The sequence below is a fragment of the Pholcus phalangioides genome, unplaced genomic scaffold (assembly GCF_987345545.1).
Source record: "Pholcus phalangioides strain wild (caught in Gottingen) unplaced genomic scaffold, Ppha-v1.0 ptg000010l_1, whole genome shotgun sequence".
NCBI lineage: Eukaryota > Metazoa > Arthropoda > Arachnida > Araneae > Pholcidae > Pholcus > Pholcus phalangioides.
This window is the reverse complement of record NW_028301603.1, coordinates 33,687,184-33,703,638: the sequence shown is the minus strand read 5'-3', so window position 1 is coordinate 33,703,638 and position 16,455 is coordinate 33,687,184. Positions and strand designations below refer to the sequence as shown.

The following is a 16,455-nucleotide window of genomic DNA, read 5'->3' as shown; positions in this document are numbered from 1 at the left end:
TGTCTTTTTTTTTGGAGTTTGTACATTTTCTCGAATTTCTAAGAAAAACTTCCGAGCATAATCGTTCTAAAATTTTGGTAAATTAAACCCCAAGTTTGTACTCACAATTTCCAGTAAAAATTTAGTCACGAGTGCATTTAGGGGACCGTCAAAAAATTATATAAGAAAAGAAGGAGAACTGCAAATGATTTGTAACTTTCAGGACATATTGTGCTAACTATGTCCACTTTCGTGAGAATAGCACGTACATGTGTATTAATTAGGGCTGGTCTGATAAATCGGGTCGGTTAATCGATCAATTGTTAATCGCAGTTAAAAATATTAGTTGACTTAATCGACTCGATCAATTCGATTAAAACTTTTAATAAAAGTTTGTGAATTAACTGAAGTTTCTTGGAAAAAAAAACCGATTAGATGCCATAAAAATCATGTTCTATACAGAACATTTTAGATAAGTGACCATATTTAAAACTATTTAAATCAATATTTTGATCAAATTAATGAAAACCGATGATTTTAGTTTGAAATTAAGTTTGAATGGGAGTGTAGGTGTCGCTGTGAAAATTCTATATCAAAGGAGTTTTAAAGGACGACCACTATGAACAGTAATTTTCCGTATTCTCGGAAGCATCAGCTCATCTCCTCACAAATACCATTCCAGAGGGGTTTCTAGGGAAAACAAGCAACAGTAGGCTATAATCGAAGGTAGTTTCGAAATCGGTGAATAATAACCAAAAATAACGGATTTTTAAAGCCTTAATCTTTTTAGTCTGTTTTTAATCTATTCCTACATTTGTTCACATCTACCGAATAGGTGAGTGAAATGAATAAAATATTTTTACAGTTAATATAATTTGGTCACAAAACTATTCGATTAAAATTCGATTAATCGATTAAAAATTTTTGATCCACCAGTTAAAAGTTTTAATCGATTTCCAGCCCCTAATATAAATGTTTTATATATAAAAATTCCAATTTTCATCGCATGTTTTCCGCTTACAACGTGCAGAGTTTTCAACTAATTTTTATTAATTTTACAGAAAAATATTAGAACTAAGCATGAGACACCATGCGTAGGAATTTGGAATGCGGCAACTGAGATATGGTCATTTTTAGTGAATGATTTTTAATTGCTCACGCGTGGGAAGTATGTATATTATTTTTTCGTAATTTGGTTACTAGATATGCAATGTGCATAGCAAACAGAGGGTATGGCATTTTACTGGCGAACCGTTGATCCTAGAGGTATACTTCCACGTAGAAAAAGTTTTTTATACGGTCCCCGTGTGCCACAAACCCCAATTAGAAAGTCGTTGCCCTGTCTCGCCTGATGCCAACAAAAAAATATCCACGTTTCTACAGGGTGTTTCACGAAGGACCCCTAACTTTGAAAATAAATAACTCGGAAACGGTGATAGATAGAAGCATGAAACCAGTGGTATGTTTATTAAAAAAAACCGTAAGAATCTGATACAGAAACCTCAAAAATTTAGTTGCAAATTACGCAGATAGATGGAGCCGCAGCGTTACCATAAGTAGGCAATGCAAGCAATGTAGTGGGTAATGCAAGCAGCCCTCGTTGCATTCACATCAAAAGCAATTGAAAATATGCGCACCTTTCACACAATACACATGTCGCAAACGAAGAATGAAATTGTCAGTGACTCTCTGCAGTGTGTCATCGGAAATCGACACACAAGCATGACAAATAGCCTCCTCCAGCTCGTCGAGTGTTAAAGGATTGTTGCGGTAAAGTCGATTATTGTCGAAGATTTCGTCGTTGAAACGTGACCGCTAATAGCGTATAATGAAAGAAAATTCGGAAGTGATATATTCCATAGAGCAGTGATTCCCAACGTGGGCGTTAACACCCCCTTGGGGGCGATGGAAAGTTCCAGGGGGCGGTAGAAGCTGCGGGTATAACATGGGTTAGATTGCGTTGGGGGGCGATGGGAGAAAAAAGTTTCTGAAGAAGGGGGCGATGGGACAAAAAACGTTGGGAAACTATGCCATAGAGGGACGTGTGTTTATTGTGTTGGAGTACCACCGAGATTAAATCACAGCCCTACTGCCACAAGGAGAATTTTTGAAACGCAGTTTCAAGTCGCTAAAAGCCCAGATGGGAAAACAATCCGTGACCTATTCAAAAAATTTCGCATTACCCACTATTAGCCTACTTATCGTAACGCCTACTGCGGTGCCATCTATCGGCGCTATTTGTAGCTAAATTTTTGAGATTTTTCAGATTCTTACTGTTTTTTTTAATAAACATACCACTGGTTTCCTGCTTCTATCTATCACCGTTTCCGAGTTATTTATTTTCAAAGTTGGGGGTCCTTCATGAGACACCCTGTAAGTGCAATAATTTCAAAAAATCACTCATAGGCGGGGCCGTAAGTAGGATTTTTGTGGGAGAGGGCGAACATGGTAAACTTTTTGGTAAACTTCGGTAAAAAAACATCATGTAAACTTTTGTTTTTACCAGATACAATAGCTTGTGAAAGTTACAAATCATTTGCAGTTTTGGCTTTTTTTTTTTTTATCATACATGGTTGATCAAATTTTTCTTTTCTTATTTAATTTTTTGTCGGTCCCTTAAATGCTTTTATGACTAAATTTTTACTGAAAATTCAGATTACAAACATGGGGTTCACGTGACCAAAATTCCAGAACGATTTGCTCAGTATTTTTGTAGAAATTCGAGAAAATGTTTACAAACTCCAAATTTTGGAAACCTAGTTTGTACTTGCTGAATTGTCTTTTTGCATCGATATTTAACCATTTCCCTCATTCTTGTCTTACATTAGATACTGGGCGCAAAGGACGAGTTCCACTTCGTCCACCGCGCGATTCCGCACGCAAGAAGAAAACGCAGCATACCTCACACAAGAAAATTGAAATCGGACAGGCTGGTGAGTTGTTTTCTTTTTGCTTTCATATAACTCTGTGTGGTATACGGCAGAGGACTTCAACCTTTTTTCTAGTCGCGAGCACCCATCAACAAAAGAAGAGCACCCTCACGGCAAATTTGACATACGAATGCATGAAATCACGATGATTTCAATCCTTGAATGTAGCTGGTACTAGGTGTTTGATCGGAACGTTGATCAAGTACTCTCGAGCGCGATATTGGACACGATAATCGAGCACTCTTGGGGATTCAGGGAACACCGTGGTGCTCGCGAGCAACGGTGTTGAAGATGCCTGGTATACAGCAATGTTCTGCGACTTCGTTACACTTGCGGACCGGTGAAAATAGGATAAACTATCTGCAGACCGGCGTAAAACAAAATAGATTGAGTTTGCGGAGCTCTGATGGCAGAAATAAAAACCAATATTAACGTAATGTTAGAGGGCAAGGTCTAAATACGAGCTGTGGTCTAAATATGGGTTATCTGGTGAATCAGCTAGTAGAAGGTTCTGCCGCCTGGTGACGAGGGCATGCATGAAAATGTCACATTATGGTAAGGTTAATAAGGAAAGTCTTGAAAGTTTGAGTCATCACTGTCAATGTTTTGAAGCAGACGCTGTTTTTCCAGTACATATAAATCCTGTACTCTAATCTTCATCACGTGCACACTGGCCCCATGTCCCGCGGGTCAGATGTGGCCCCCCCCTTGGATTCATGTGATGTGACCCGTGACCTCGCAACGACAAATTTTAAAAATGAACTGAACAGCATATTCACAGACCACTCGATTGGCGCAGCTTTAGTGCGCTTGAGTAACCCGCGGAACATTTATAGATCACTTTAGTTACACGAGGTATATTTCATCAAAAAAATACCGGGAATTCGAATTGCGATCGCCTATTTTTGTCACCAAAAATGTTGCCATAAGTTGGCGGAATCACCAATTGTTGCTGAAATTGCCGAGAGATTACCAATATACGAGAAATAAAGCGCTACTAAAAATGTTCGAGGGGAAGAACATTGGAAACATGACTAATATGTGAGATGAATATTTATATTTATAGTCATAATTATCATCACGTATCATAAATTATAACTTATGAAAATTATCTTTATTCTAATTTTAGTAAAGACTAAAAACTCAGAAAAGCTTCGTTGAAAAAAAAAAGGACAATTTCACGAAAAAATTGGGACGGCAAAAAATACAGTAGAACATCGTTTATCCGAACATCAATTTTCCGAACAACTCTGTTAACCGAACACCTTTTCAACATAACTTATTTTAAGTTTTCTATAATCAGTGATGCTTAACAGTTGGTGTTTTCTTGGAACTTGAATCCTTTTTTTTCCCAACTCGATAGCTTCGCTCTATTGTACACTAATTCACTTCCAACAATTGTACATACCGTACTTGTGAGCAATAGATATGTAAGTGGGGGGGGGGGGGGCAAATCCGGATACAGTGTATGTAGTTATAAACGATTGACAAGCAAACAAACGTGTGAATAGGGGCAGATTTTTTTTCGTCTGACAAATTCATCTTAAATTCAATTTATTCCTTTGCTTCATCGAATTAGTTTCGAAATCGATTTTTCGAACTTTTCCCTTTCCCGAACACCCTTTGGTCCCGATGTGTTCGGTTAATCGGGGTTCTACTGTATGTCATATAAAACACGGACATTCCTGTTTATATATATTTCATTCCTGCTTTTAGACGTGCCGTACTTTGCGGGACAGACGCACAACTCACGTTGCACGTCTGTGGTCCGTCGAATTCTTTCACACATTTCAGTGGTCCTTGGGTTAGGAAAGGCTGGGAAACGCTGATTTAGAGCATTTATATCCTTTCCAGTGTTCGGCAGATTAGTCTGGAATGCAATACACAGTCGTTAACGTCGACCGACGTTTGTTCAGTTGCATCTATCGTCGCGTCGGTACTTTACTTAACAGCTTGAGAGGTATCTCTCACACAGCAGGAATTAACCTCCCCACCATCGACCATTCAATCATAGTCAGTTGCGTAGCTAATTAACTCCGTAATGGCATTTAAACGGGATTAAAATGCTGGGCCTTCTCGTGGATGGATATTCCCCAGATCACAGGAGGCCGTTTTCAGCGGGTGCACCTCATAACATAATTGTTAATTGGATTAGCGATTCCAAAGACGATTATTTATACCATGTAATCGAATGAATCGGGAATAGCAGAAAAAAAAACCATATCGATTCGAATCTCTGTTATCCAATTAACCACTTCACGATCAACGACGTAACATTGCGTCCAAACGCCACTGGAATAAATTCAAAAAAGTTCTCTGTGTTTTCTATCCTCTCTCCCCGTCACCGCGAAGCTTTGTTGCAACCCTAAGAAAAAAAAAATTAGTAATTTTTACCTCCGTGACCAGGCCCGTCATTTAGGGGTGGGCAGAGGGGGCCCGTTGTTCTCCCTGCCCCCCCCCCCGGCTTTTGAAAATACACTAAAAATGGTGTATATATATATATATACCAATATATATACATACATTGAGTACATGTGCTTTTGCCCCCCCCCCTGGAAAAAGTTAAAATGACGGCCCTGTGTCCGTGACGTATGCTATATACATCTGAGAGCGAAAGAGAACAGGTAGGTGAGGGTGAAAAGAGAAATCTATTTCGTTCTTTTTGAATTGTCTGTATTACAGATAAGAGGGGAGGGGAGATGAGAGTATAATAGATAAGTATATCTCTCTCATTTATGTATTATACCAGGTATCTTCAAACCCGTTGCTCGCGAGCACTACCATGCTCCTTGAAGTACCCAGAGTGCTCGATGGTCGTGTCAGATTTCGCGCTCTCGAACACTTGATCAACGTTCCAATTAAACATCTTGCGGAAATTGCATTTAACGATGGAAATCATCGTCACTTAATGCATTCATATGTGAAACTTGCCCTAAGGGTGCTCTTCTTTTGATGATGGACACAGGCAGTGCTCGCGACTGGTAAAAAGTTGAATACCTCTGTATTATACTGTTTTCCTTTCATTTGTTTTTTCCCCTACTCTTTTCTACTTTTTCTTTCCCTCCTTTCTCTAACATGCGGTTAGGTTAGGACAAGGAGAGGGGGAGGGTTACCATATTTATCACCGATTTCTTTCTTAAATTCTGAATTTTCGCTAATTCTTAAATTATTTCTTTCTTAAATTCTGAATTTTCGCTAATTCTGAAATTATTTCTTTCTTAAATTCTGAATTTTCGCTAATTCTGAAATTATTTCTTTCTTAAATTCTGAATTTTCGCCAATTCTGAAATTATTTCTTTCTTAAATTCTGAATTTTCGCTAATTCTGAAATTATTTCTTTCTTAAATTCTGAATTTTCGCCAATTCTGAAATTATTTCTTTCTTAAATTCTTGATTTCCGTTCATTCTGTAATACTATGCAATTTCGGATGCCGACGTTCCCATAAAAATACTGTATACAAGATATCACGGCTTAAGAGCTACCTCAAAAATGTCTGGTTGTCAGCCCAGGCCGCCGAAATCGTTGAGATGGCGCTGAAACTAGTGGTGCAATAAATGGATTCAGAGAACAGGATTGTAATTGGGTTCATACTTTACGACCCAAGTTTGTGTGTGCGCGTGTGTCGCTACCCAGGTTAAAATCCCTAAAATTTACATGGACAACCATGTTTTAACGAAATTTTCCGAACATTCCCGAAATAATGCTAAAGTTAATCCCTATTTGGTGAATTCTGGACCTCAGTATAACGAACGCCTATTTAACACACAATTTCCCTATCCTACCCCGATATAACGATTTCTTTGTTGACAAATTTTGCAATGTGTACTGCGATACAATATAAACTCACACTTAACAAGCTTAACGCTGTAACTTAACAATTGCCGACGATGCTTGGGTAATTATGCATAATCACCGCCGAGACGATTGGCGACTATACATAATAACTGGGTAAGCAAAATAACCGATTTATCACATTTACCGTAGCAAAAATATGGTGATATCATGTGAAAATAATTTTCAAAAAAAAAACAATACATTTTTGATTTTATAGGGGGCTCGAAATTCACCTTCACTATAGGGGGGCGGCCCGGAGCATTCACCTCAACTACAGGGACGTCTGTAACTGGAAAACACTGCCTCATATTGTTCTTTATTACAGTGTTTATCAACTACCAGGCCGTGAGTGATTCATCCCCCTCACAACAGTTCATTTCCAATTGCTCGTGTGTATATATGGCTGAGCCTTCCACTTACAATAAATTTTTTGTCATGTCCGGTACACGTGACAAAATTTCGTTTTCTCTACACAGACACGCGCCTACACACATTTATCTCTTACTTTCCTTCACACGTTGCCTCCACGAGGTCACAATTTGTGAGCCCGCTGATGGCACGAAAGGGCTAGTCTTGGGAAGCAAAATTTATTTCTGGTATGGGACTAGTACTGTCACTAACTTATATTTTCCAGGGGGATACAACGTTATATAATGATAGAGGGCCGTTCAAGTATTACGTCAGCAAATTTTTAACCATTTTTGACCCCCCCCCCCTTTATCAGCAAAAGTCAGCAAAATTCTGACCCCCCCCCCCCCCCCGTGTAAGCAAAATTTCGTCAGCACTGACCCCTACCTCTTAACGCAAATTGGTGGGATCAGAAACGTACGCGGGAGGGGGGGGGGGACATAGAGGGCCCGTGCGTGCCCCCCCCCCCAGGTGTAAAAAAATTTTTTTTTTTAATGCAAAATTCATTGCGATCCTCCCTTTATGCCATATATGGTAGACCCTTGACCCGCTGACCAAATGTGGCCCTGAATGTTATCTGATGGGGTTTGTCCCCCTCTAACCTAATTTTCTAAAAATGAACAAAGCGGCACATTTACAAATCGCTTAAATGACCCGTAGCACAATTCCAGAGCAGTAAAAAAAGATGATAATTTTTCAGTCGAAAGATGGCCTTCTCTCGCATTGAAATAAAGTCCCTCTTCGGATATTCGGATTTAGGTATTGGTTTTCGTCCTGTAGAAAGTCCAATGAATCATTTAATAATCGGCGTTTGGCAATACGCATCAAAATTCAATTTAAAGCCTGGTTTTTTTCCTAACAGCAGGTTTTTCCGCACTGCGTGAATCGAATATGACCATTTTGCGTCGGCAGAAACGTGTAGCTAGATAGGTATAGATCCGCTCTAGATAGGTATAGATAGCTCAGACAGCTATCAAGTCATCAAGTCGATTCAACGTGCTAGCCATAGTTAGCCAAGCCATGACTAAACATGGATAGCTGAACCCAATGACCAAAGAGAAAATTGCACGTACGCCCAGTTAACCATAAGCGCTGGAGACCACAGCCTAAGATTTCAAAAGAAGCGTGGGGAAGACTTGTGGTGCGGGTAAGAAGAAGTTGGCATGTTGAGGGGGGGGGGAGAGATTCGAGAATGATCTAAATACACAATATATACAAAATATATACAATGCATATTTTTTTGTATATTTCGCTATTTTTACGTAGTAGAGCATATTTTCAAAATTTTGAGGCATATTTTGCATATTTCGTAATTTTTGTTAAAAAGTAAATTTTTCCCACACTATTCCAATTCCACTTCAGACTGGTTTTTTCGGTTCAGCCTCTGACTGGAGAAAGCTCTTTCTTCTTCCCCGGAATTCAGAAAAACAACCTCCAAAACCTACCCTCCACCCAACTTCGGCAATCTACGAAAATTTATTAAAGATTCAAACCTCCTGCCGAACAACAGAGACATGAGCACCATCTGATAATCTTTGATCATTTTTGGCGCACCACGGTGATTTTCTGCACACGAGGGCTAATTAGACCGGGACCTACAATTTATTGCCGATTCCGAACGGCAGCCTCTTTTTTTTTTTTTTTTTTAAACCTAAGCTCACCAACCTCACCTTTGGACCCTTTCCTTCTGAGCCCAACACGCCCGTATTTATAGTGCTGCAGGTACCGTTCCAACGCCGTTTATTGATACGCTTATCATTTTGCAATAAATAAAAGTTGGTGTTGCCATTCGATTTTTTCGAAATTTTTTTCGTTGTGGCCATAACCTCAAGAGCTTTGGTTTTTTTTTTTTCACAACCTCGACCGCATCTTATGAAACACCTATGTCTCGAATTTCGTCAGAATTCGTTCAGTTTTGCGGCCGCTAGGAGGCTCGTGTATCGGCAAAGTTATTTTATGACCACCCTGTATATTCCAGCCCAAGACGGAGAAGAAAATATCTTACGCATAACCTTACAATCTCACAAAGATATGTCTAGGATCATTATTTTTCGCAAGATGGCGAACTGACATGGGGATATATATATACATAAGTCCCCCTATAGATATTGAAATTCAAAATATGGATTCTCTCCCCCTGCAGAAGGAGATGGAATTCCCGATCAGAGAGAGAGAAATTCATTTATCTCTTTCAAAACTCCGGAATAGACTGTAACTAATCAGAATTCAGATGCCGTCCGACAAAGTCGGTGGTAATCGAAGTAAGCGTTTGTGGCGGCGGGCGGTATATCATTATATATTGCAACGGTTTGCGCGCTCTTCTCTCTCTCTTCCCCCGCTTAATTTATTCCCGTAAATTCCGGGAAGTTCTCGAGGAAAAACCTTACACTTCCACATCGCGGAAATTCTCATTTACATCTCCCAGAGCGGCATTTACATGCAAATGGATTCCTTCGGAAGGTGCATGTGCCGTTTCCATTTATAACACAGACGTCACTGAAGATGATGATCGATGGATGTTCATTCACCGGTGAGGGCCTCGTCAAATGAAACGGGTTGAGAGTCAGTTCCCCCCCGGGCAATATATACGAGGCATCGCTTCTCGTTTCGAATGACCATTCATATTGTTACTATTATTATTATTATTATCATCATCATTGATCGCGGTTAGCCTTATGGGGACTTCGCCAGTTGTGTCGTCGATTATCATTTGCGTTGTTAATGATTAGTAATTGCAATTGCACTTAACGGGACCCATACAGCAGAGGATCGAGTGCATATTGATCAATTTTTCTTATTTTGAGTCCTTTCTTTTGTGGTGATTCCCCTTTTTTTTTTGTCGTAATTCGTCGAAAGATGACGCTATGTTCGAAATATGTAGGATCATGATGACCATATTATGTGTATTCAGACCATATTTGTATTGGGGGAGGGGGTATTTATGGGTTTTTTTCCGCCTGAGGACTCAAAATTTTGCCCCACCCTTCTTCTATTCTAGTCTAATTTTCTTGACGGATCATTCCTCGAATCCGCTGCACGGTGCGATAACTCGCTTGCCCTCCGATCCTCTAAATATGTCCGTGTCGCTAGGTCGCTCCTTTGGTCATTCACATACTTGCGCACTGTTGTGGTCATTCACATGGTTGCACACGATCTAGGTCCACTCTTTTGGCCAGTCATACTCACACACACTCTATATATTATTGTTTTTCAACAGCCCGGTACCGGGTTCTGACGTCAGTCACCCCCGAGCCGCGTGAATTATCCACAATTTCATTTTTTCCTCCATTTATTTCCCATTATAGTCATGTGTAGGGCCAGGTCTTGAACTCACAAAAACAGAAATCAACCGAGCAGCGGGCTTCCAAAGATTGAGAACCACCGCTGTAGATCACTCTTTTCTCGCTCACTTGCCTGGTCCCTCACTTTCTAAGTCACTCTTTTGATCGTTCACACTCCTGTACGCGTTATAGGCCTCTCTTTTATTCAGTCCCACGATCACACACGCTATTGGTCATTCTTTTTGGTCATTCACAGGCTTGCAAACTCCCTAGTGTACTCATTGACCTAGTCCCTTGCTCTTAAGGCAGAGGCGTATTTATTTGGCGGACTCCCCAAATTTTGTCGCTCTTTTTCCGTCCTATTAATTTTCTTGGCTACTCACTCCCCAAATTTACCGCCCCTCTGATCTTGCTGCTTTGGGCTATACCCCCTCCACCTCCCGCTAAGCTCCCCGCTCCCGTAAACGGCACTGATTACATAGAGGTCAAAACGCGATATTGGATCAGCATGATGGCATCGATTCCGCTTAATGCAGTGGTTTCAAATGTGTGCGCCGCGTCTCCTAGAGGCGTCTCGGGAGCCACGAATAAACTATGACTAGGGTAAGGAAGCCGCGTGGTCCACAAAAGTTTGGGAAGCACTGCTTCAATGCCTCAGAATGCTGGGATTGTTCAGAGCCGATCATGCATATTCAGTAGAGAAACAACAAAGAGAAAAAACCCGCGAGTTTCTCAAGAAATTTTTGATGGATGGCATCGTTATTGATTACTGTTTCACCGAAAGTTCTGCGGCGAGCATAAGTTATTTTTCATTCCGCGCCAAAGGACGGGTATAGTTCTCCACTTTTCTCCTTCAAACCCTGTCATATTTGCTATTCACCATGGAAAAGTCTCCTCGGCACAGCCCTGAATAAATCCGTCTTTTAGAATCGATATACACACGCTTATCATCGATCTTCTTATCGTCTGGAACAGCCCCTTTCCCCATTTTCTTTGGAATTTTATCTCCCACAATTTGGCCTGAACTGACTTTCATGATAATGCCGAGAAAGTTTCCTCAGAAAATTGCAAAAGATGTGTCGTTACGTCCGAGGTGGTTGCGTTCCGTTGACGTTATGAGTAAGATTCATTAGCATTATTCTCTATGGGAATCAGTTACAGGTTCGACTCAATTTCGTTATAGCCGAGGTGTCGTTAGAACCGAGTAGATCTTCTGCAATCCCTCATTCATGTAACTGCCACTGCGGGAACATCACTATAATCAATACAGCCAGCTCAACCAGCTCAGGGACGTCATTTCAACTTTTTCCGGGGGGGGGGGGGGGTTGGAAAGAGCATATACTCATATATGTATATGGTGTGTATATATATATATATATATACACCCTTTTTAGTGTATTTTCAAAAGCCGGGGAGCCAACGGCCCCCTCCTGACCCCCCCCCCCAAATGACGGCCCTGTCCTTAGCTAATCGCTGAGTGGGAGCGACCTCCATGGCAGACGGCTAGGTGGGGGTGACTCCTCAGCAGACGGCCGTGTGGGAGCCCACCTGTGATTATGGCCAATTTCCCTGCGGTGGCAGAATTCGTCTTGTTAATTTGGTAATTTAATACTGTATATTATATTTGTATCTATTTAGTATTTAGTGATTCCCAGCTGGAATTGCAGGCGATGCGTCTATTGTATGGCGCCTGCCCATGTTAAATAATATTATTGTTGAGATTATCACCCACCGGCTGGGTTTAGCGATCTTCTTGAAGTACAATAAACACGGAGATGTCGTTGCAAGGGGAATTTGGGGGGGGGGTGGCGATTCTGGTGATGGGGTTCGTGGATGTAATACCCTGCTTGGAACGCTCTCCGGGCTTGAACGTTTCCCGGTTCTACCAGTATACTCACACCCCTTGGGGGAACCCAGCTTATATCTCTCATGGAAACAGAGCTGGAGCATGTTTGGTGTTGAAGTGAAGTTAGAACCGAGTTTGACTGTAAATGGTTCTTATTGTACGTATTCTAGTCACTTGACTATTGATTTCGAATTAATAGTCTACTACTACTACTACTACTACTAAAACCAAACATGCACCTCGTCCATATTCCTCTGCAGAACCTCTAACGAATTGGTACATGTTGGAATGTGTTTGGGTGTAGTGAGCCTTCCGTGAAGTTTGTTTCTGTGTAATGTTTGTTATGTGTAGTGCTGCCATCTGCTATCAATTTTTTAAACTATGAGTTTTTCCCTCGACTCATAGAGCGTGAAGAGTAATGAATGAATAGTTATAACGTTGTAGAGAGAGAGGGGGGGGGCCTGTTGCTCTCTGCGGCGAGACTTTTTACGATTTCGAATCTGACAATTCGAACATAAACTGATGGGCAATACATTCTTTAATTCGTAAGAGAACACATGTGTAAGCTGACCATATTTCCTCGAGAGAAATATGAGAAATTATGATTCAAAATACGGGAAAATACGGGACATCGCATATTATCACCAAAAATGTCACCAAAACTGAACATGGTTGCCAAATATTGCTGAAATTACGGGGAAAACATAGCGGAAAATGAAGCATTGCTACATATTTCAGTGGATTAAAACGAATTGCACGAGATAAAACGTTCACCAGGACAAATGTGGGAGTTTAATATTCTTATTTACAGTTGTAATTGTTATAATGTAATTTATGAGTTGAAAAATAATTTCAATCTTTGACTTAAATAAAGATTAGGACTTTTAAGTCCCTTGGGGTCACAAAGTGTATGTATTTATCTGTTTTTATGTTTGTACCTATGTGTCTGTGTTTTTGTGATTTGTTTACTGAAAAAACTGAATAAAAATTCAAGTAGGCTTCGCGTAAAAAACGGGCCAAACCGGGACACATTCGCCAAAAAGTCGGGACGGACAGAAAAATAGAAAATACCGGGACTGTACCTGGAAATACGGGACGTATGGTCACCCTACACATGCGTTATTGCAATATATATTTTTCAACTTGTCAAATGAACAATTTCTTTTCGAAGAAGAATAAGAACAATTTCGTTTTCCTTCCATCAAATGAAATGTCTAAAAGGTTTCGACAGTTTCTTTAGGAGTTCGGCAAAGAAAAATGCCGTTTCCATTTTCTGTCTCAACGGGAAAAAAACCCTCCCATGTTGTTATGTTATATCGCGAAACTTATTTCGTTCTTAACGATGCTTCCTTTCCAGGGAGTTTTTGTTAGTTTTTCGTTCGATTTTGACGAAGAATGAAAGTGAACATGAACATGTCTTTCTCCAGAACTGAAAAGTGTCATTACTTTCAAGGATTTCTAGTGAATTAAACTCTCTTCTTTCTTTTTTCTTTTAAAAAAAACCCTAATTTTTATCTAATAAAATATATAGAGAAAGGCATTTATTTCACCGCCATGTGTTCTCATGATGCACTTTTCTCACAGATTCGTGGTGGAGAAGAGATGATCGAAGAGCTTGGCGAAAGGTCGCAACTAGATGCTTGATCAGTTCGCGGGGACAAGCTCGCATTTTCGTGCTCCATTCTAATGTTGAAGGCGAGGTTGAATGTTGAAATTTGCGTCCCCCCTATGCCACGGCGTCCGCTGCACCAGATCAACCTGCTCCCCAACCCCTAGTTGCGGCCTTAGTTCAGTGAATTTGGTTACATTCATTCGAATACGTAAGGACACGGGCGCACAATCGTTTCAGTCCACGGGCCAAATATGCGGAAATTCTGCTGCTCGCGGGTCAGACACTTTTATATATATAAAGTCGAATCCCGTTATAACAAACTCCAAGAGACCGGTGGAATCACTTGGTTATAATGAAATTTCGTTATAAAGGAATTCCAGGTTTTTGGCATTGTTCCTACGCAAATTTTATCTGGAGGATTAGAAAAGTGTTTTTTCGCTATAACGGTATTCGTTAAAACGGGATGCGACTGTATATAGGGATGATGGGGGTGTGTCCGGTCCTTCAATGTTGAATGTCTCAATGAAGAGATTTTAGCAGGTGATCGAGGAAGACCAGGGCAATGCTGGGAAAAGACCACATGACCCATACTTTACTGTACATTAGAGTTCTTAAACATCGTAGATGTGACGTGATATTTAGTGTTACGAAATGACCCATATTTTACGGGGCATGCCCGTAATTTTGGTAGTTTCAGTTTTCCCTTATTTTCAACGTAACTTACTTGAATTTTCGACAAGAATCGAGATTATTCTCATGACTTATAAATGCCTTTGACTATTCTTTTGGCAGCGATTGGCAACTTCAAAATTGCCTCTTTGACAATTTTTTTTAACTTAATTGACAACTTTAGATATACCCCATAGATCCTGATTTCCCGTATTTTTATGAAGAAAATATGGGCTGCCATTTATCGTGTTTTGTGCATGAATGCTTCCTTACCGGAACACCTTTCCCCCGCCCCAGATCGTGCAACCCTGCGTTAGAAAGACGGAATGGTTTTTACGGAGAATAGTTACAATTTCATAGAGCTGTGTTTCTCAACCCTTTTCAACTCATGGTTCCCTTTGTACCATATTTTCTTCTCGTGGGCCCCCCCCCCTTCCATCTTGCCCGCCCAGGGCCCCCACCCTCATCAAAGAACGAGATGCTTTCCACTTATCGAATTGAATTTAATCAAAACTAAATTTACAATGAACAAAAGTTTTATAAATAAAATCGATCTCTGAACCCTGGTCCTAGAACCACGGATCCGAAAGTGGGCGATCACACCCCCTCCCAAGAGCCTAAGTTGGAGCCTAAGCAGTGTTTGAAGTTGGAGTATAGGAGGGCCGCATAAAAATTCAGATTTTTTTTTCATTTTAGACACTGTATTGTTTTAATATACACTGTATTGTCACTCTCGAAACTAGTACAGAGTGATTTCTGAACACATTTTGAGTATTTTTTTAAATTGGAACCATACCTCTAATACGACGAACGGTTGATGAAATAAAGGCTAAATTAGGACTTACAGGACACCCTGTATATTTAAACATTTACTTTCGGAAAATCATAACACCACAAACACCACATCTAGGTCCTCTGTGGAAATTAGGCCACCGTGTTACGTCTGGATGGGTTAATGCAACGTCTCTCAACCTTTATATAAGCCCAAGGACCAGTAAAATATCCGAAACAATCCGACGGACCACTTGTGTCCCGTATTACGGGCCTTCGCAGTCGCCTGATGTGAACCGCGATCTAGTTTATGTGTCTCTGCGAATCATAATTTTGTAAAATATGAAATAAGCGGCACAAAAACAGATCACTAAGTCACCCGCGACACCTCCTCAACCGACCTGCGGCACGTTTACAAATCACGTGACCTGCGATATTAGATCACTGTAATAGATCACTGAATTGTCTCACGGCACATTTATAGATAACTTAAGTGATACCCGTGGCACAGTTCCAGAGAACTTAGCCGCCCATAGAACATTTTCGGATTGCTTAAGTGACCCGCAGTGCAGATCTTCATTACTTCAGCGGTCTACGGATCATTTACAGATCCGTTGAGTGACCCGTGTAACTGTTCTAGAGCATTTAAGTGGCCTGCGGCACATTTTCAGATCACTCAAGGGACCCGATACCCAGTTACAGATTTCTCAAGCAGCCCACTGGTTATTTTAAGATCACTTAAGTGACCCACGACATATCATCCTTGAGTGATCCGCGAAACAGTTTCAGAGCACTGTTACCGCAACACATTTACAGATAACTGTTCCAGATCACTGAAGTGTCCCACAGCATATTTTTAGATCAATTAAATGAACCACGGCACATTTGCAGATCACTTAAGTGACGCTTGGTGCATTTCCTCATCACTTGAGCAGAGCATTTACAGATCATTTAAGTGGCCCGCGGCACATTTCTAAATCTTTTATGTGAAATGCACCACGTTTTCGAATTAAAGTGGCCTTCGGGGCATAGTTCCAGATTACTCAAGCGACCCGCGACAGATTTACAGATCACTTGAGTGACCTGCGGTGCTGTCTCAGATTTCTTAGTTAAGTGGCCCGTGA

At 40.6% G+C, this 16,455-nt stretch overlaps 1 protein-coding gene across 1 annotated transcript in view; it reads left to right on the top strand.

Moving 5' to 3' along the window:
• LOC149081324 (neuroendocrine convertase 2-like) overlaps positions 1-16,455 on the top strand; it is a 127,428-nt gene that overhangs the window by 60,084 nt on the left and 50,889 nt on the right. The window contains exon 2 of the mRNA XM_089238154.1: positions 2,808-2,912. Coding sequence (XP_089094280.1) covers positions 2,808-2,912 — 105 coding nt within the window. The remainder of the gene's footprint in view (positions 1-2,807; positions 2,913-16,455) is intronic.